At 42.9% G+C, this 22,744-nt stretch overlaps 1 protein-coding gene across 12 annotated transcripts in view; it reads left to right on the top strand.

The window, feature by feature from the left end:
- Positions 1-406: 406 nt before the first annotated feature.
- The window catches only part of LOC143982506 (zinc finger CCCH domain-containing protein 11A-like), an 805,224-nt gene continuing 782,886 nt past the window's right edge, over positions 407-22,744 (top strand). For 10 of the 12 annotated variants that reach the window (XM_077481309.1, XM_077481314.1, XM_077481311.1 and 7 more), the window contains exon 1: positions 407-530. In XM_077481309.1, the coding sequence (XP_077337435.1) occupies positions 515-530 (16 nt within the window). In that variant the 5' untranslated portion in view covers positions 407-514. The remainder of the gene's footprint in view (positions 531-22,744) is intronic. The other 2 variants (XM_077481308.1, XM_077481315.1) reach the window with 2 other exon arrangements.

Raw genomic sequence — 22,744 nt, 5'->3', positions numbered from 1 at the left:
TACCATAGCTTGTAGACCCTATAACTTTCACACAGACTAAATAATATCCACTAATTTGGGTTATTTTCACCAAAGATATGTAGCAGTATACATTTTTGGCCAAATTTATGAAGAAAAAATTACTTATTTGCAAAATCTTTAATAGAAATGAAGAAAAAGGCATTTTTTTTTACAAAATTTTACAAAAAAAAGAGGTGATCAAATACCAAAAGAAATCTCTATTTGTGGGGAAAAAAAAAAGGACAAACATTTCATATGGGTACAGTGTTGCATGACTGAGTAATTGTCATTCAAATTGTGAGAGCACTGAAAATTGGTCTGATTATTAAGGGGGTTTTAAGTGCCCAGTGGTCGAGTGGTTAATGTAAGTAACAAACTAACCTTTTGAAGCAGCAACATTTGCTAACTGTTTACTCTTTACCTTCCATAGGTGCAATATCCACACTAAACGTTCAGGAATGCTCTTCAAATCCAGTGAATATAGAGAAGAACATAACCAGTTGTTCGCACTGTCATGTTCTCAAAGAATGGTAAGGGATCTGATAAATTTTCTATTGTCAAACATTGTTTTTTTCATTTTATATAGTTTGTTCTATTGGCTCTATGTTGGCTGCAAAGCTTAGCCCTAAAGTACGCTTTTCGCCACCTCCTAAAATTCATTGCTCGTCTGGAGTCTACACCCAGGATCCGCAGAAGGCAATAACAGAATTCCATAGATTTTATTCCCCGGCTGATTCGTCAATGTCATTTTTGCTTCTGAAAATCGCTACAGTGCACAGGGAAATGGAGTCGCCCATTATGGTATAAAGAAGTCCTCCATGTCATTAAGCTGATGAAGCGTGCTTTTGGCGCCTGGTCCAGACATGTTTACCGCAGTCTATTGCTAACAGTTTTCTAACATTTTGGCCTCTCACCTGGAGAGGCCAAATGCGGGGGGCCATAAATTTGACTAATTATGAATGCGTGTTCATTTCCGTGATCCCTAAACGTGGGAAGGACTCTGGTGGAGGTTGAAAACTACAGGCCGATTTCTTTATTGCATAACGACCTCCATGCTACTTATGAAAATCTTGGCCAAAAAAACTATGTTCTTCATAAACACCTATATTCATAAAAGCCACGTAGGGTTCATCCCGGGCAGACAGGGGTCTGACAGAGTACGCCCTGTGGTTGACCTTATTTACTTATACTGCAGTCGGGGGTGGATCAATTCTCAACCGCCATGCTTTTGTCCATTAATCTCCAAAAAGCCTTAGACTCTTGGCCTATTTGGACTGCTGGAGGCATGAGGTTTTAGAATTAACTTTCTTACTATCCTGCGAGCACTCTATGCAAACCCGGTGGTGAAAGTAGGGCCCCAGGGCATTCAGTCCAAGCCTTTTTCAGTCATCAAAGTTATTAGGCAAGGGTGCCCCTCTCTCCACCTCATATGGAGTAGATTGCGACGGACAAATCCATAATGGGTGTTATTTGCCAATTTGCTTCCTTATCTCGCCATTAATCTCCCTTCCTAACTTAACCCATTTTACACTCTTCTAGCCTCCAGGTGAATGCACACAAATTGATCGCCTTGAATATTAATTTTCCCTTGTCGCCGATCGCTAGATTACAAGATGCATTTTCGTTTTCCCTACAGGTTTGATTATATCCCATGTCCAGGGATTCCTCTGATATCCTCCCTATTATCCATGTATAAGGCTAACTACTAGGGCTGAAACAACTAATCGATTAATCGACTACTAATCGATTATGAAATTAATCGATTATTATTTTCATAATCGATTAATCGGCGAGTAACATAATAGGGTTAAAAAAACTAAAATGAGCCCTTTATAGTACAAAAAGAGCAAATAATCGCTACTGTAAATATTACTGTTCTACAGTAAAAAAAAATGAACCCCTTACAATAGTGATTATCTGCTTTTTTTTCTACTATAAAGGGCTTATTTTAGTTTGTTTAACCCCATTATGTTAGTAAATGTCTTATACCTGGTTCACATCTATGTGTTGGTGCTTTTTGCAGAAATGCATTACAGTTCATTTACATGGTTGCCTGTGAGACACGTTCACATCTGAAAGGGTTGGGGACTTTTTAACGCAAAATAGTGCTTTATTGGTTCAATATACCATACTTCAATGGAGAAGCTGCAGAAAATGCATGTAATGCGTTTTTTCAAGCAATTTGTGTTTTTTTAAATCTGCCCAAAAAAAGGCAAACATGCAAATTGCAGTAAAATCACGTGCGCAAAAATCAAAATGTACAGCAAAAAAACACTGCAGAAACAGATCAAAGCAAACTGCATAGGTGTGCACCGTGCCTTATGCTGGCCACACAGATCAGTTTTCAGATGAGAATATTCAGACGAAAATCCTTTGTACATTCACTGAATGAAAGAATTTTGTTTGAAATTTTGACTTGTCTGAAAATTCCTTTGACTAAGAAGTTTTCTATTTCCAAATTTTCCCGTCACTGTGGTTGAAAATGAACATCAATTTGACCCACTTTTTTTTAAAAAGGTTATTAACCGATTAATCGATTAATCGAAACAATAATCGGCCAACTAATCGATTATGAAAATAATCGTTAGTTGCAGCCCTACTAACTACCCAACTTTTAATATAGAGAACTGGAGGAGGATATTCAGGGATGGGCGGGACATGCTGTCCTGGCTGTGTAGGGATCCATTCTATAAAAATTACACTTATTCCCTTTTATATTTATTTTCCCTACCCATAGCAGTCATATAATCAGATTATCTAAATTTACAGTCTAAACTTGTATGCTATGTGTAGGGGTGGAAAGTTACAGGCTTTCCAAAGAAGTGTTATATGCCAATAAAACAGTGGGGTCGTCTGGGTCTTCCTCATCTGGGCATTACAATCAGATGGCAGAATGATGCCTTAATCTGAAATGGTATATAAACACAGAAGCGGGTACCGTCATCCTTAAAGTGGTGTTGCCACCAAAAAATAAATAAAAAAAATAGCTCAAAATTCATAAAAAAAAAAAACACATTTTTTTTTACTCCCCTCTAAATGCCTGTTGCTAGGGGTCCCTCGTAGTCTGCCTTCTAAAATGCCCGGGCACGTGAGATCACTTCCCTTGCCACACACAGTCATTTGGGACCTGTCACATGTCCCAGATTACTGTGCGGTATATCCCGGTGCCGCTCGCACATGCGCAGTGGGTGCACAGTAAGAATGCCGGCGCTGCGAGCGGAGCGGGGGAACGAGGGGGGGGGGGGGTGGCTTCATTCCCCCCCCCCACATCGCTGGACCCTAGGACAGGTAAGTGTCTGATTTATTAAAAGTTAGCAGCTGTAGTATTTGTAGCTGCTGACTTTAATTTTTTTTTTTTTTTAGGGGGCACCCCACTTTAAAGTGGATGGCCACCCTGAAAAAATATATAAAAAATTACAAAAAATATAAAAAAAATAAATGAAAAAAAATTCTTTTTTTTAACTTACCAGAAATGCCTGTTGCTAGGCACATCATCCTTATCTGCCTCTTCCTCCTCCACGGAGAACTTCTTTCTTCTCTCCTCGTCGCGTTGTCTTCTGGGTAAAGGGTCGCGCTGTGTTCTGGGAACTGTGTGTCCCAGAACACAGCGCGTTCCATTCCACAAGCGCTGCGCGACTCCGGCATGCTCAGTAGGAAACGGACAGTGAAGCCACAAGGCTCCACTGCCTGTTTCCCTTAGAAGGAATGGTGGCACCGGGACCCGAGAGCCGGGGGACAGGTCCAGGATGTGATCCTCTACATGATTCTGCTTTATAGGGCTGCAACTAACGATTATTTTCTATAATCGATTAGTTGTCTGATTATTGTTTCGATTAATCCGTTAATATCCATAAAAAATATAAAATAAAATAAAGTGTGGTGTATAATTTAGTTAATATGTAAAGTTTAAAAAAAAAGGCAATTTATTCTTAAAATATCTATATGCAGTAGTAAATATAAATAACCAACTATATGTTAGGGAGCAAAATATCTAAACCAAAATATCTAATATCTAATCCACTCTGAGAATAACAGACAGGAGAGAAATACTGTATGGTATACATACAGTGCTCATCTTCTGTCTGTTATACAGCATATCTCTCTGTCTGTTATTCTCAGAGTGGATTAGATACTAGATATTTTGGATTAGATATTTTTGCTCCCTAACCATATAGTTGGTTATTTATATTTACTACTGCATATAGATATTTAAGAATAAATTGCCTTTTTTTTAAACTTTACATATTAACTAAATTATACACCACCCATTTTTATTTTATTTTATTTTATATTTTTTATGGATATTAACCGATTAATCGAAACAATAATCGGACAACTAATCGATTATGAAAATAATCGTTAGTTGCATCCCTATAAAGAAGCAAATCATGTAGAGGATCACATCCTATATATAAATGTATATACATGTATTTGTGTTGTGTGTGTGTATATATGTATGTATATATATATGTATATGTATATGTATTATATATATATATATATATTATATATTATATATAATATATATATATAATATATATATATATATATATATATATATATATATATATATATTATATATATATATATATATATATATATATATATATATATATATATAATTAATATATAAAAAGAGGGGATATATACTATTAGAGGAGAGCGATACTGTATTTACCGGTACTATTAGACGAGATATACTGTATATACTATTAAAAGAGATATACCATATATGCTATTAGAGGCCTATAATTAGAGGCTGTATATACTATTAGAGGAGAGATATAATGTGTATGTATGTATGTATGTGTGTGTATATAGATATATAGATATATATATAGATAGATATATATAGATATAGATATGGATATATACTGCATATACTATTTGAGGAATGATATAGTGTATATACTATTAAAGGGTCAATCTAGTAAATATCATCAGACTCATTAACTTTAACCCCATTTTGTTACTGGCCAATTAATCGATTATGGAAATATTAATCAATTAATTTCATAATCAATTTGTTATTGATTAACCGATTAGTTGTTTCAGCCCTACTCTTTAGCAGGAGTTGACTTTATACATCTATAAAGAAGTACAGACTTAGAATTAAACTGTCACACATGGTGAAGGGGGAGGGGAAGTTGCACTGAACATCACAAATAAATACACTGGTACTTTGAAGTATTTACAATCGGGCCTGGCTTACCAATGGAATACCTATTCAGGGGCATGGGCGGCACAATTTTTAGGCACCCAAAATGGGTAGTCGCCCCCCCCCCCCCCCCGTGAGTCTAAAAATGGGGGGGTTAAGGGGGGGCCAAGGGGAGAAAAGAATAGAATCTATCCATTGGAAATTAGACCCACCCAATAAATGGCGTATGGAAAATAAGAACCCTGAGCTCATCCTTAATCAAGAGCAAGATTCAAGCCATAGCACTGCAGCAAGGACAGGGAAATAGACTAAGCCCCAAGCAAATTCCGGTGTTCAGGACCCTGCTATTTGTAGTTCCCCTGCAAATGTTAAATTACAAAGCAGTATAATGAATATAAACAAGAGTAAGGACCGAAGGTCCACTCCTGCACTTGCCATCATAAAAGGAGGAAGAAGGCATCACTGCGGTATGCAGTAGCTAAATAGTCCTACCTTGCGAGTGCTGGATTCAGTTGTGCCCCCAGGTGACGGCCATCTGCAAATCTGCAAATGAGAGCCGCCATGGACACCTCCTTATAGGGCCTCCAGTCAGGAGCGCATCAGTACGGTGGTTTGCATTGGCGACCGACCTCATCTGATCTGTCTCGCTCACGATGCTCGCGTGGCACCCATTGGATTGCCACTGTGTGTGTGTGCACGGTGCACACGGACGCGACACATGTAGAAATCCCCCCCCCCCCCCAGCCAGGATCCCGAGGCCTTTTGCTGGTGGCCGAATAAAGGCCTTTTATAGAAGTGGGGATGTTTTTAGCTCCTCTGAGTCTATTCACCCTGGCCCATTGTTGTGCGAAGCTTAAATAGCCATTGTCTAAAATCTTTCGCTTTCACCAACTTTCTAATTCTTTTATCTACCATTATGGGACATATTTTTTATTGCGTACTGGGTTATATGCCATCTCTAGGTGAATGAACACTGGTAGACACAGTCTTAGACAGGAAGTCCTCCCCTATATAACCCCTCCCATACAGGAAGTACTTCAGTTTTTAACCAGTGTCTGCAAGATGGATGGGCACATTTGTTTAAGCTCTCTATAGCTCCAGGTCTTTAGCCCCAAGACGGTTCTTAAATGAATCAAGGCATTGACTGATCGGATCCACTTTGAGAAAAGCTTATATGCTTAAATAAATGATACCCGAGCCTTGCAAAGAAGACTTAAGGATCCTGAAAGGTTTTGCCTGTAACGCGCCCTTCAGGTGCTGGATCCTGCGAAGTGGAATCCTGGACACTACAAAGTTAAGGCATTCCTGCAGGGTACTGTACGGGTCCAAGGGAGTGGTCCCTAAAACATGAAAAGGGTACCCAGTCTTTAAAGAACCCCAAGTGATGGAATCCGGCTCTTAGTTTCTAAGGTTGCCCTGCACCTGGAAAGTGGTAAGTGAAAACCCCCTTATTTACCTATTTAGGGTTGCCGAATGTGTGTAACAATCTGCCAAAGCAGTTAAAGGCTGGACACCTGTCTGCGGGGACTGCAGGGGGAGTTTGGGCTAGCTGCTGGTGTTTATATAGGAGTACGTTTTTCTTGTTGTCTTGGCCGTTTTTTCTTATGGAGGATCTGCACACGAGGGTGCGCATGTTGGTTCGCCAGAGTGCATGAGTATTCACAGCTGTTGGCAGCCATGGTGCACGCGGTTTTGCCACACTGAACATTGTGCGCACATACCATAGCGCGCAAAGATTTGCGTCAGCTGTGCACGTTCATGCACAGAATCTCCCGGCTCCCAGCCAGCTTTTTGAAGCTGAGTGTGGCAGACATGTGGCGCTTCCAGGTGACAGCTGTGGGACACAGAGCAGGCTTTGAACCAGTCACGTTCAGCAGTTCATTTCTCCTTACCCGGGTCATATGAGTCCCTAGGTGTTGGTTGGCAGGCTAAGGTACTTAGCAGGATTGTTGCATAGGGTCTTGGTGAGCACTATTAAAGGGTCTCCCTTTTTGTGCCTTGCAATGTCTTCAAAAAAGAGGAGCGGTACTAATGCTACAGGAAAGGGCACATCTGTGTCAGTAGCTCCTGAGGAGCCTAGTCAAAAGCCTAGTGTTGTATTCCCTGAGAGACCAGAAGTTTCCGGGCAATCTGAGCCGCTGCGCCTGTCTGTTATGCCTACTGTCAATGCTGCTGCTTCAGCCTTTATCACCAGGGATGATCTGTTCTCAGCTCTAGCTGGGTTAGATGACAGGATTGCTGGCATTATTGCCTCTATCTCGCAAGGTGGTAAGAAATGTGACCGGTTCCCCCCTCCTCTGATCCTCCTAACTTGGAGCAGGAATGGATTGATGAAGTGGAGGAGCTAATTGCTCAGGATTCTTTGGAGGGTCTGGCAGATGAGTCTGCTTCTGAAGAATCTGGGCCATAAAATGTCCAGTTAGTAACAGCGTCTGTCGCAGAGGCTTTTGATTCCAGACTCTTATGCCGTGTACACACGACCGAACTTTCTGGCAGAAAAGGTCAGACGGAATAATTTAATCGGATATTCCGTTCGTGTGTGGGCTTCATCTGACTTTTTTTTCTTCAAAAATTCTGACGGACCTAGAAATAGAACGTTTTAAATCTTTTTGTCAAAATCAATTCCTATCGGGAAATCCGTTTGTCTGTATGCTAGTCCGACGGACCAAATGCGACGCAAGGGCAGCTATTGGCTACTGGCTATTGAACTTCCTTTTCTAGTCCCATCGTTCGTCATCGTGTATGGATGGATAAGTATGGTATGGTATGGTGGATAACGCAAAGGGCATGACGGACTCTGTTAACAAGAAACTGGAGTCACTATTAAGGGCATCTTTTTCTTTTTCAGTTCAGCTATTCAGCCAGCTGTTGCAGCATTTGGAGTCAAGATTTCCAGAGGGAAGAACTCTCCACTTTTTATGAAGAGAAGGACCTGGTTTCCCTCATTTAAAACCTCAGGGATCACTTCCTCAAGTGTCTTAGCACCAAGGCAGTTCCACTGCCAACAGGGTGCTAGAGCCAGGGGCAAGCCGCAGAGCCAGAAGAAACCATGGCTCAAAAACTCTTCTAAATCCGGCATCAAGCCCTCATTTTAAGGAGGGTCGCCCCAAATCTATTGAGTGGGGGGAAGGCTGCTTTGCTTTGCAGACATTTGGAAGTGCAGTGGTTCAGGACGAGTGGGTCACCTTGACAGTATTCCATGGTTACAAGCTGGAATTGCAGGGGTTACTGCCTCAGAGGTTTCTAAGTTTCCAGCGTTCCTTCGGATCCTCCAAAAAGAGACTTATTGTTTCAGGGACTAGATCATTTAGTGCATCAGGGAGTGATTATCGAAAGAGCCACTGGGTTTTATTCAAATCTGTCCACGGTTCAAAAACCAATCTTGGACACAAGGCCCATTTTTGGATATAAAATCCAAGATCCAGTCCTTTTGGATGGAGTCAACCTCGCTCCAGAAGGGAGACATTCTAGCCTCCATAGAAATCAGAGACGCATATTTACATGTACCCATCTTTCAACCTCATTAGTGGTTTCTACCATTTGTAGAGGAACGCCATTTCCAGTTTGTGGCACTGCCCTTCCTGTTTACCACAGCACCCCAGGTGCTTACAAAGGTCCTAGCACCAGTACTGGGTCTTTCAAGGGCCCATGGAATCTTGGTGCTTGGATACTTGGACAACCTCCTGCTCAGAGATCACACACTGCAGGCCCTAGAACAGAGCGTAGCCTGCACAGTGCGATATATAGAAACCCTGGGCTGCATACCGAAAAGTCAGCCTTGAGACCAGCTCAGTCTGAAGTAGTGAGGTCTGATCCTAGATACGGTCCAGGCAAGGGTATTTTTGCCACCCGTAATAATCTGTGCCCTGAAGGTTCAGGTGTGTCAGGGTAAGGGGCACCAGGCAACCCTCCATTTGGCTCTGTATCAGTCTTCTAGGAAGGATGGTGTCCTCAGAGGCAGTCCCCTGCACTCAGCTCCATTCCAGGCCTATACACCTTGTCGGCTTGAAATGAGTGCATCAACATCCTGGAGTTGCGGGCAGTACGTCTGGCCCTACGGTCCTGAACGGTGGAGCTTCAGGACTGCCCTATCGGGGTTCAGTCTGACAATGCCACTGAGGTGGCCTATTTAAACCACCAGGGCGGTACCAGGAGTCATTCAGCTCAGGAGGTGAACTACATACTAGCCTGTTCTATCAGAAGTCCATATCCCCAGGGTAGAGAACTGAAAGGGAGATTATCTCAGCCATCAGCAGATCTGCCCGGGCGAATGGTCCCTACACCTGAATGTGTTTCACAAAAATTTGCCAGCGATGGGAATGTCCAGATGTTGAGCTATTAGCATCCAGGTTCAACCACAAGCTACATCAGTTTGTGTCCCAAATAAGGGATCCCCTGGCAATCAGAGCAGATGCTCTGTTAGTTCCATGGAGCTCGTTCTCCCTGGTTTATGCTTTCCCCGATCCCTCTCATTCCACCAGCCTGGCCCATAAGGCATTGGCTCCCAGAGATTGAGAACGACAATAGATGGAACATGGACAATTCCACACTGCTCAGATCTATTGCCTCAAGGTCCTATATTCCACCCTAATATACAGTCTCTAAATTTGACGGCATGGCTATTGAAGCCAGGATGCTGAAGGATCGTGGCATCTCGGGACCGGTGGTGTCTACCCTAGTGAATGCTAGGAAAGTGGTCACTAGGACTAGAAGACTTACATTGCTTGGTGTGAAGCCAGAAAATGACATCCTCGGAATACGTGATTGGGAAAATTCTGTCTTGCTGTTATGCAAGCTAGCTTGAAGGGTGTTGGAATTTGAAGCCCTTCATGTAGGGAGCCATACTTAATCTTTCACCACAACAAGGTGTTGTCATGTCCTATTCCATCCCGTCGGCCTTTCATTTAAATCAGATTTTGTTGCCTTTGATCTCTCAGCCTCGTTCGTTGGATGCAGTACGGGCAGTCAGAGTTTTTGTCTAGATCTGTGGAGATCTGAGGATCAGACTTATTTTTGTTTTACCAGAAGGACCCAAGAAGGGTCAGGCTGCTTCCAAAGCCTCTATTGCCAATTGGGTCAGCCAGTTGGTCATTCAGGCCTATGGTCTGAAACGCAAGGATCCTCTCTTCAGGGTGAGAACTCATGCTACCAGAGGTGTAGGAACCTCCTGGGCTTTTTTGCCTTTTAGATATCTGTGGCTCAGATTTGTAAGGCTGCTACCTGGTCTTCAGTGCATAAGTCCACAATATTTTATCAGGTGGATTCTAGAGCCGCAGAGGATTTGGCTTTCGGCCGTAGTGTACTACAGGCTGCCATATAAAGTCTGATGTTTTTTTTGATTTTTGACAGGGTGTCTCCCTCCCCTCAAGGCTATTGCTCTGGAACATCCCAGTAAGTAATAAATACCCGAACGCTTTGTCCTGTGAGGTATGAAAAAGAAAATAGGATTTTTTTTTTTTTTTTGTCATACTTGTAAAATCTATTTTATTTTTTATTTTTTTTACATAGCAAGGGACACAGAGGTCCCTCCCCCTCCTTTGAGGATTCAGTGCTTGCTACAATACTGAAGTACTTCCTGTATAGGAGGGGTTATATAGGGGTGGACTTCCTGTCTAAAACTTTGGCTACCATTGTCCATTCACCTAGAGATGGCTTATAACCCAGTAAGTAATGAATAATAGCCTAACACTGTGCCCAGTGATGCATTCAAAGAAAAGGATTGTACAGTTAAGTAGGGCCGAAACAACTTATCGATTAATCGACAACTAATTGATTATGAAATGAATCGATTACTATTTTCATAATCGACCAGTAACATAATGAGGTTAAAAAAACTAAAATGAGCCCTTTCTAGTACTAAAATATAATCACTACTGTAAATATTAATTTCACTGTTCTACGGTAAAAAAAAGAACCCCTTCCAGTAGTGATTATCTGCTTTTTTGTACTATAAAGATCTAATTTAGTTTTTTTAACCCAATTATGTTACTAAACGTCTTAGGCCTGGTTCACATCTATATATTTGGTGCTTTTTGTTGAAACGCACTACAGTTCATTTACATGGTTTCCTATGGGACACGTTCATATCTGTGCTTTTTTTAGCCGCTGCATATTTGGAAAGGGTCAGGGACTTTTAACGCAAAACTGTGCTTTTTTTGGTTTAATATACTTCAGTGGAGAAGCTGCAGAAAAGCATGTAATGCGTTTTTGCAGCAATTTGTGTTTTTTAATATGCCCCAAAAAAATGCAAAAAACACAAATTGCGGTAAAATCACGTGCGCAAAAATCAAAACGCACAGCAGAAATCACTGCAGAAACAGATCAACAGCAAAAACTGCATAGGCGTGTACCGAGCCTTATGCTGGCCTTGTGGATCAATTTCCTGGTAAGAATATTCAGATGAAAAATGTTTGTACATTCGCTGAATGAAAGAATTTTGTTTGACGTTTTCACTTCATTTCTGAACAAAAACCACATACACTGTCTGAAAACTTCTTGGTCAAAGGAATTTACAATTTCCAAATTTTCTTGTCGCTGTGGTTAAAAATGAACGTCAATTCGACCCACTTTTTTTTTTTAAGGTTATTAACCGATTATTCTAAACAATAATCGGCCACCTAATCGATTATGAAAATAATCGTTAGTTGCAGCCCTACAGTTAAGTATGCCAAAAAAAAAAAAAATGTGCATTCCATATACCAGTCAGTTACCAAAGACTTCAAAATTATTCCCTATGAGATATTGTGCACACAGGAGGCAGGGCATAGGGGAGGCATTGCTATTACCTGCAGACTGCTGCTTGACTCCCCCAATAAATTACCCTACATGGATGTTGACCATTGGCATTCATCTTTCCACTGAGCTTGCAAGGGTGTGCTGAACATTTCCTTAATGGAGACTAATGCTAAAACGTATCTCTACTTTTGTTGAGAAAAAACACCCCCCCCCCCCCCCCCAGGTGATCTATGTACAATGAAAGGATTATAACAACCTTTGCTGCAGATTCCTACCTTTTTGTTATTCTGAAGAAATCAATGTGTGTTTGTCTGTGCCTCTAGTTGTGGCATCTGATGAGCACTAATGAGGAAAGCTGCTGGTCCTGCATCCATTTTGATGTGTTCCTATTGGAAATATGTCGCCAAAAATAAAATTTTTGTTGCAATGGATGCCTGAAGTCTGATTTGGATCTTAGACTTCTGGGAAAATTAGTGAGCCAATTTCACAGGCAGTAGATCATGTTTCTGGGGAGTGGTCAGTACACGTTCTGTATACAGAACTCCAACTCCATGTAGCCATATTGCATTTCATTTATAGAAAATTACAGCGGCTGCAGATTGAAAAGGAAAGATAATTTTTACCATCATTCAATTACAATATGACTTGTATCATAATTGTGCACGCTATATTATCTCCCCCGACCCCCCCCCCCCCCCCCCCCCCCCCCACCACACACACACACACACACACACACACACACACACACACACACACACACACACACACACACACACACACACACACACACGTGGAGTTGCTCTTTAACCACTTTAATACCAGGCACACCACCTTTCTGCCTAAGCCAATTTTTAGCTTTCAGCGCTGTCACACTTTGGATGACAATTGTGCAGCCACGCTACATTGTACCAAAACACATTTTTTATCATTTTGTTCCCATAAATTGAGCTTTCTTTTGGTAGTATTTGATCACTGCTGTTTTTTTTTTTTTTTTTTTTGCACAACAAATAAAAATATACCGAAATTTAGGGGGAAAACGTTTTTCTTTGTTATAACAGTTTGTAAATCAGTATGTTTTCTCCTTCAATGACGGGCACTGATATGCAGCATTGATGGACATTGATAGGCTGCCCTGATGGGCACTGAAAAGCTGCACAGATGGGCACTGATAGTTGGGCATGGATGGGTGGCACTGATGGGCATCACTGATCTGGCAGGCATTCATAATGGGCACTGACTGGCACCATTTGTGGACACTGGCATATATTGGGCACACTGTGGCATCCCTGGTGGCCATGGGGGGACATACCTGGCCATCCATGTGTTGGGAGCTTTCCTGGTTGTTCTGGCCACATCCCTGGTGGTCCAGTGTGGGCATTCGTCGGTGGCGCTGTGCTGATAATCAGCACAAACCCCCCCATCAGGAGAGCCGTCGATGGGCTCTTCTACTCGCGTCTCGTCGCGAGTGAGGAAAAGACGAAAAAAATGTTTTTTCCTGTTTACATTATGATCAGCCATGAATGGATACGGCTGATCACGTGGTAAAGAGCCTCCGTCAGACTGACACACTGTATCACCGATCACTGTGATGTGTGCCCCCACGGGGTACGCCAGCAGTTATCCTGCTGGACGTCATATGATGCCCAGTCAGGATAACTGAACCACTGCCTGCCTGTCATTTTGCTATAGGCCAGGCGGGAAGTGGTTAACCACTTAAGGATTGCCCACCGTATATATATTGCGACAGGGCGGCCCTATTGCGTGAAGCGACATACCTGTTTGTCGTCTCATGCACGAGACACTGTGGGTGCATGCGAGGGAGCCAATGTGAAGGTCTGGCGGCAGCGATCACTTCTCAAAGAAGCAGAACGGGGATCTGCCAATGTAAATAAAGCAGATCCCAGTTATGACACAAGAGTACAGTGAGAGTGTCTATTCTTAGTGATCAAGAACAACGATCTCTCTGTACTCCCGGGCAGTCTACTCCCCCCAGTTAGAAACACCCTCCTAGGACACACTTAACCCCTTGATCACCCTCTAGTGTTAACTTCCCTGCCAGTGTCATATTTTTAACTCTGATCACTGTAATAATGTCACTGGTCTCAAAACAGTGTCCGATCTGTCCACCGCATTGTCGTTGTCCTGCTAAAAATTGCTGATCACTGCCATTGCCAGTAAAAAAATAAACAAAAATACCATAAATCTTTTCCCTATATTGTAGACACTATAACTTTTGCGCAAACCAATCAAACGCTTATTGCGATTTATTTTTTATTTATTTTTTAACCAAAATGATGTAGAAAAATACATATTGGCCTAAACTGATGACTACATTTGTTTTTATATATTTTTTGGGATATGTATGATGGCAGAAAGTAAAAAAAAAAAAAGTTTTTTTTTCAAAATGGTCAGTCTTTTTTGTTTATAGCACAAAAAATAAAAACCTCAGAGGTGATCAGATGCCACCAAAAGAAAGCTCTTATTGGTATGAAAAAAAAAAAACATTGATTTTATTTGGGTACAGCGCCGCACCCCCCCACGCAATTGTCAACTAAAATAATGCAGTGCCCTATCGCAAAAATAGCCTGGTCAAAGGGGGTAAAACCTTCTGGTCCTTAAGTGGTTATGGTTATGTCACGATGGCACATGGTCCTTCTTCGCTTTTCAAGGCTTTATCGTCTTCTTCAGCCCTATGCTTCTGAGGCCAAGCACTAGGCAGTATGTACCTCGTATGGTGGGAATGTCCGACGCTGCGGGGCTTCTGGAACCAGATACGGAAAGTTTTTTCAGGGGTTCTGGTCCCCCAGCAATGGTATATTTCTTTGTTAAAGGGCGGGACTAACAGCGCCGTTGCATCTATTCCGGTTTCGAGTCGTGGAGCTCAGACTGACCAAAATCGCAGATTAGTTAACCACTTAAGGACCAAGCTTCTTTCTGAGATTTTGGTGTTTACAAGTTAAAATATTTTTTTTTTTTGCTAGAAAATTACTTGGAACCCCCAAACATATATATTTTTTTCTAACACCCTAGAGCAGGGATATGTAATCAACTGTTGCAGAACTACAAGTCCCATGAGGCATAGCAAGACTGACAGCCAAAAGCATGACACCAAGAGGCATGATGGGACTTGTAGTTTTGCAACAGCTGTAGGTCCGCTATACTTTCTGTTACATCGTATGTGCGCAGTGGTCTTACAAGCGCACTTTTATTTTATTTTTTGGAAAAAAATATACTTTTTTTAATAAAACAAAATAAGGAACCTCTCTCAATTTCCGACCAATAGTTAGGGGCATGTAAACTCGACCATGAAACCACAGCTCGTAAGTGGGTAGCATAATAGTATTTTATAATATCAGGAGCCCTTAGGACACCACATTTTAACCACTTTAGCCCCGGACCAATTTTCAGCCTAAGGACCTTGTTACAATTTCGCACTGCACTGCTTTAACTGGTATTTGCGCGGTCATGCAATGTTGTACCCAAACAAAATTTGCGTCCTTTTCTTCCCACAAATAGAGCTTTCTTTTGATGGTATTTGATTGCCTCTGCAATTTTTATTTTTTGCGATATAAATGGAAAAAGACCGAAAATTTTGAGAAAAAAAGATATTTTCTACTTTTCGTTATAAGAAAAATCTAATAAACTCAATTTTAGTCATACATTTAGGGCAAAATTTATTCAGCCACATGTCTTTAGTAAAAAAAATGTCAATAAGCATATATTTATTGGTTTGCGCAAAAGTTATAGCGTCTACAAACTAGAGTACATTTTCTGGAATTTACACAGCTTTTAATTTATGACTGCTTGTCTCATTTCTTGAGGTGCTAAAATGGCAGGGCAGTACAACCCCCCCCCCCCCCTAAATGACCCCATTTTGGAAATTAGACACCCCAAGGAAATTGCTGAGGGGCATGTTGAGCCCATTGAATATTTTTATTTTTTTTGTCCCAAGTGATTGAATAATGACAGAAAAAAAGTTTACAAAAAGTTGTCACTAAATGATATATTGCTCACACATGCCATAGTTATATGTGGAATTGCACCCCAAAATATATTCTGCTGCTTTTCCTGAGTACGAGGATACTACATATGTGGGACTTTTTGGGAGTCTAGCCGCGTACGGCACCCCGAAAACCAATCACTGCCTTCAGGATTTCTAAGGGTGCGAATTTTTGATTTCACTCCTCACTACCTATAACAGTTTTGAAGGCCATAAAATGCCAAAATAGCACAAAATCCCCCCAAATGACCTCATTTTAGAAAGTAGACACCCCAAGCTATTTACTGAGAGGCATGTTGAGTCCATGAAATATTTAATATTTTGCCACAAGTTGCAGGAATATTATAATTTTTTTATTTTTTTATTTTTTTGCACAAAGTTGTCACTAAATGATATATTGCTCACACATGCTATGGGTATAAGTCAAATTACACCCCAAAATAAATTCTGCTGCTTCTTCCGAGTACGGGGATACCACATGTGGGGGACTTTTTGGGAGCCTAGCTACATACGGGACCCGAAAACCAAGCACTGCCTTCCGGATTTAAATGTAAAACGCTACCAAAAAAAACTGTTAGCGATCGCAGGGATCAGGCCTGACTCTGCGAACACTGCAGTTATGTGTTTAGTGTTTTGTAAGTGACAGTGATCGATCGATACTGCACTTGCGTGGGCTGGGCGGAGGGGCAAGACGCAGGTGCTAGCAGGTATCTGGGCTGATCCCGCTAACAATGCGTTTTTTTGGAACCCTAAACTGCTGGGGATGCTAGTATAGATCTGAGATGATCAGATATTGATCTGTTCAGATTCTATACCACTACGGGAGGTTTATGCTTTGCGCGTGGGTGTTAGCGGTACTGGCACTAACCTAGCGCTGCCTAGGGCGACGCAGACCCTGACCCTAAAACCTAATTGATATCACCCGCCGGGTGATCAGGTGGTTAAACCTTTATTGGGTAATAAATGGTGGGTGCCCTGATGCTATAAAAAGCAAACTAACTAACCAGAGTCACCCGTAACACTTATACGGTGATCAGTGGTGAAAGGGTTAACTAGGGGCAATCAGGGGGTTCAAATTTTTATTAGGTAGTATATGGGGGTCCATGGCGCTATATAAAAACCTGACGGGGAACCTAAATAACTAACTGGCTAACCAGCGTCACCAGTGACACTTATACTGTGATCGCTGGTGAAAGGGTTAACTAGGGGCAATCAGGGGGTTAAAACCATTATTGGGTAGTATATGGAGGTACCTAACGCTATAAAAACCTGGCGGTGAACCTAAAAAAAATAACTAGCCACCTAACGACATTAGTGACACTAATGCAGCGATCAGAAAAATGATCGCTTAGTGACACTGGCAAAAGGGGGTGACAGGGTTAACTAGGGGCAATCAGGGGGTTAAAACCATTATTGGGTAGTATATCGGGGTACTTAGCGATATAAAAACCTGGCGGTGAACCTAAAAAAAATAACTAGCTACCTAGCGACAGTAGCGACACTAATCCAGCGATCAGAAAAATTATCGCTTAGTGACACTGGCAAAAGGGGGTGAAAGGGTTAACTCTAGGGGCAATCAGGGGGTTAAATCTTTATTGGGGGGTGATAGGGGGCTACCCTGGACCTAACACTAAGTGCCCTGACAGTTTTAACTGTTACAACTGACACTGAATGCAGTGATCAGTAAAGAAATGATCAATGCAATCAGTGACACTGTGACTGGGGGGGGGGGTCGGGGGGCGATCGGGGGGGGGGGGGGGGTTGTGTACCTATGTGTCAGTGTCGTGTTTTGGTGCACTTACTGTTAGTCTTCTCCTCGTAGTCCGGTCAAAAAGACCGCCCCGAGGAAAATGACATCACTTCCTCCTTCCTGTGTAAACAATGCACAGTGGGAGGAAGCTTGTCATTGGCCAGGAGCGATCCAGAGGGGGTGGCCAGAAACCAACGGTCTTTAGTCTTTAGTCTTTAGTGAGTGCAGGGAGGGACAGGACGCTGTGTGTAGCAGGGACAGTCAATTTAATCATTAGTTGTTACTATTAGGTCCACAAAGGTCCTTTTCAGGACTGGTATAGTAATAGGGTTGTGCACATATAATATTCTTTCTTCCAAATATAGAAAGAATATTATACTTGACTGCTGCCCTTCTGCTGCAGTAGTCCTTTATGAGTATAGGGACTGAGGTACAGTCTGCTAATCACTACCTACTAGTTCCACAAAGGTCCTTCTAAGGACTGGTAAGGTATAGCGTACTACAGTATATAGGGTTGAGTGAGGTACAGTCTGTTAATCCTTAAGGACTGGTATAGGTCCACAATATATAGGGTTGAGGTGCACTACTGCTGACTGCTGCCCTTCTGCTGCTACCTACTAGTTCCACAAAGGTCCTTCTAAGGACTGGTAAGGTGTAGCGTACTACAGTATATAGGGTTGAGTGAGGTACAGTCTGTTAATCCTTAAGGACTGGTATAGGTCCACAATATATAGGGTTTGGGTGCACTACTGCTGACTGCTGCCCTTCTGCTGCAGCAGTCCTTTATCAGTATAGGGACAGAGGTACAGTCTGCTAATCACAACCTACTAGTTCCACAAAGGTCCTTAAGGACTGGTATAGGTGTACTATTTGGTGTGCAGTATATAGTTGTGTAATACACATATTAAAAAAAAGCACATATAGAAAGCATAGTATAGTGCGTTTCCACTGTGCAGCATTGTGACTGCTGAGCGGTTCTGCAGCGATACTACAAAGAGTGACAAACGCAATCCAAAAAAAAAGTATTGTAACTGGTGTGATAGACCAGTGGCCCCCAAAAACAATAATTAAAGCGGGGTGTTATATACCTTCTTCCACATGCATACTGCACTTCTGTAGAGAGTTTTGTCACAGGGTCATTTAAAAAAAATTATAGGCAGAGGAAGAGGCTGGCCCTTCCGCAGGTGGTAGGGGTAGGGCAGGAGCAACAGGCTTGAGCCAAAGTGGGAAATTGCAGAAGGTGCATGCGATGATGTCAAAGGAAGCACCAGAATTGGTTGAGTGGCTCACTCGGCCTTACTTTTCTGCACCCTCTGCTGTGCATATTATGAGGGGCTCCCACCATCCCTGTGCTATGCTGACTTCCTCCTGGGGCTGCTTACGGTGCAGGTGTCAGTGCTGTATATCACAGCGCTCGTGTCAGTGCTTTATGTCATGCTGCTGATGTCAGTGCTCTCTATCACGGTGCAGGTGTCAGTGCTCTATATCACGGTGCTGGTGATCATCTCCTGCACCCTCTTCTTTGCCTACCCTGACCTTTCCTCGCCTCCATTGTCTCAAGAGTCCTGAATTTTCAGAATTTCACATATAAAAAAAGAATGCTTGTAGTTGTCGATCCCAGATTCACCTCATACATGTGTTATGTCATTGGCCATGTGGTGGGACTATGTGTGCACAGCTAGTAATTATTTTGTGGCTGCAAATATGACCTGTAGGTTTGTAAAGTTCACCATCCCTGTGCTGTGCTGACTTCCTCCTGGGGCTTGCTTATTATGAGGGGCTCCCACCATCCCTGTGCTGACTTCCTCCTGGGGCTGCTTATTATGAGAAGCTCCCACCATCCCTGTGCTGTGCTGACCTCCTCCTGGGGCTGTACCTCTGCTGTGCATATTATATGAGGGCTCCCACCATCCCTGTGCTATGCTCATTATGAGGGGCTCCCACCATCCCTGTGCTATGCTCATCATGAGGGGCTCCCACCATCCCTGTGCTATGCTGACTTCCTCCTGGGGCTGCTTATTATGAGGGGCTCCCACCATCCCTGTGCTATGCTGACTTCCTCCTGGGGCTGCTTATTATGAGGGGCTCCCACCATCCCTGTGCTGTGCTGAATTCCTCCTGGGGCTGTAACTCTGCTGTGCATATTATGAGGGGCTCCCACCATCCCTGTGCTATGCTCATTATGAGGGGCTCCCACCATCCCTGTGCTATGCTGACTTCCTCCTGGGGCTGCTTACGGTGCAGGTGTCAGTGCTGTATATCACGGTGCTGGTGTCAGTGCTTTATGTCACGCTGCTGATGTCAGTGCTCTCTATCACGGTGCAGGTGTCAGTGCTCTATATCACGGTGCTGGTGATCATCTCGTGCACCCTTTTCTTTGCCTACCCTGACCTTCCCTCGCCTCCATTGCCTCATGAGTCCTGAATTGTCAGAATTTCACATATAAAAAAAGAATGCTTGTAGTTGTCGATCCCAGATTCACCTCACACATGTGTTATGTCATTGGCCATGTGGTGGGACTATGTGTGCACAGCTAGTAATTATTTTGTGGCTGCAAATTTGAACTGTAGGTTTGTAAAGTTCGCCTCCCATTGAAGTCAACGGGGCCCTCCGTGAACTTTACGGTTCGCAAACTATCAGCCGCGTTCGCGGTTTGCTTTCGCCAAACGTCCCATCGGGAGTTCGTCCATCACTACTTATTTTTACCAAAGATATGTAGTAGTATAAAGTTTGGCCAAAATTTATGAAGAAAAATTACTAATCCGCTAAATTTTATAACAGAAACAAAGAAAAATTCATTTTTTTACAGAATTTTCGGTCTTTTTTTCTTTTATAGCACAAAAAATAAAAAACAGAGCGGTGATTAAATACCACCAAAAGAAAGCTCTATTTGTGTGAAAAAAGGACAAAAATTGCATATAGGTCCAGTGTTGCATGACTGAGTAAGGTCCATAGCGGACGACATCAAAGACACGCTCTCGGTGGCCATTTCAGAACTTCGCCTTGACATGCGATCCCTAACTGACAGAGTGGTTGAGATGGAAGACAACGTGCGGAAATGGGAGTCACCGCTTGGGAAAACAACACATCATGTTGACACACATACTCTTCAATTGCAGGCAGTCCACATCCATCTGGAAGACCTCGACAACAGAGGCCTAAGGGTCAGAGGCCTTCCAGAAACAATTGAAGGAGACCAGGTCCTACAGTCTGTGACAAGCATTTTCAACAACTTGCTAAACAGACCACCCCTGACTCCTATAGACATGGCCAGAATCCACCGAGCTTTGAAGCCCAGGGGAAGGGATTCGGACCCCCCACGCGATATTATATGCTGTCTTACAGACTTTAAAATCAAAATCAAAAAGAAATCCTCAAACATGCCAGGGGTTCTCCGCAAATCACTCATGCTGGAAAGACTATCCAAATATATCAAGATCTATCCAGTATAACACTGCAACATCGTAGGGATCTGCAACCACTTTTGGATGTCCTCCGTGCAAATGGTATTGCATATAAATGGAGATTTCCATTCTGCCTCTCGGCATCAGCCCTAGGCCGTACAGCACTCCTAAAGGTACCTGAGGTCTTACCACACTTCTGTCGCGCCCTTAATATCCCTGTGGTGGAGGTACCGAACTGGTTCGCGGACTTTCGCCGCTCTGCTGTGAAAAGAGTTGCTCCCCGTGGAACCGATGGGAGCTCAGGACCACAGTCTACAACGGCGCAGATTTCTCTCACCGGCTGATGATTACAACGCTCGGAGGGGCCCCCGCCGCCCTCGTAGCCCATACTACACACACAGCTCCCAGAGAGCTAGAAGAGACTGCTGATTCTACCTCTCAATTACTACCGTTTGTTACATGACCAGTATGCTCTGTTTGTTGGCTTTTTGTTCATCAGATTCATCCTAACTCAGGATTCAAGAATGACATTCTTGTGTAAGTTACGGTATGAGGTGGAATTTTATTTATTTTTTTAAACATATTTTTATTGAAAGTTTAAACAATACATATCAGTAGGTCGATTGACAGTATCCATGGTAAAAAGAAGAAAATAACATCCTTGCGACCTAGGAGGTCGCGACATCATGCAGTTTAGTTGTTAACAAAGGGGAAAGAGAGAGAAGAAAAAAGAAAAAAGAGGGGAGGGGGGGAGAGGGGGGAGAGGAGGGGTGGGGAACGGTACCCAGGGAGGCGAAGACCCTCTCACGGCTATGGTAATGAAATCCAGTGAAAGAGATAACCATTGGCAGGCGTGAAACCCTTACATAGGAATAAAAACAAGAACAAAAACACGTGCACCCTACATGTAGGACATGGGGACAGTTCTAACATAGGCATATCTACGATTCAGAAGAGGATTATGGAGATATAGAGGGATGGGCATAGGATTGCATAGCACCCGGTTCATCGGTGATAGGGTCGAGTACACAAGATGGTAGTTGGTTCAGCAAGTGGGCAGAGTCCTTTGAAGGAGAGGAGCCGACTTGTGAGGTCGAAATCTTGAGTCTCCCCAGCGTGTTGCTGATATTGTGGCGTAGGTACCAGCTAGTATATCGAAAGGGATAAACAAGAGACGTGATCTCCTCCGGGTTGAATGACTGCTCGATAAAGTCCCTCCATCTTTCAGGATTCTTTCCGGTAAGTTCACATCATTGAAGATAGAGGCCCACTGCTTAAAAGGGGTAATGTGGTGTTTGTCCGCGTGGTAGATGATTAGGTGAGAATAGAGGGTAGAGATGGAGTAGTCACCTTGTTGAAGCACAGCATCCAGTTGAGACTTGCGTAGGCAGTCCGGGCGCAACCCTCCAATCCTTTTCAGATAGCTCAACAGTTGGTAGTGGTGAAACACATGGGAAGAAGGGAGCGAGTATTCCTGAGACAGGGTTTGGAAGGGTTTAAGTGTTCCGCGTCCAGGTTCGTATAGGGAGGCCACTTTGAGCAAACCACGCTTCCCCCCAGAGATCAAAGGCCGAATGAATGGTGGAGGGTGGAAACATAGGGTTGCCTTGGATGGGCAGATGGATGGAAATGTTAGCGGGTAATCCTAAGAGCCTCCGAACCTCCCTCCAAGCTACCACTGTGTCTCGGATGAGCAC

The sequence above is a fragment of the Lithobates pipiens genome, unplaced genomic scaffold (assembly GCF_037356315.1).
Source record: "Lithobates pipiens isolate NorthernLeopardFrog02 unplaced genomic scaffold, aLitPip1_a1.2 Scaffold_16, whole genome shotgun sequence".
Lineage (NCBI taxonomy): Eukaryota > Metazoa > Chordata > Amphibia > Anura > Ranidae > Lithobates > Lithobates pipiens.
The sequence above is the reverse complement of the archived record's forward strand: the minus strand, read 5'-3'. Positions and strand labels throughout refer to the sequence as shown.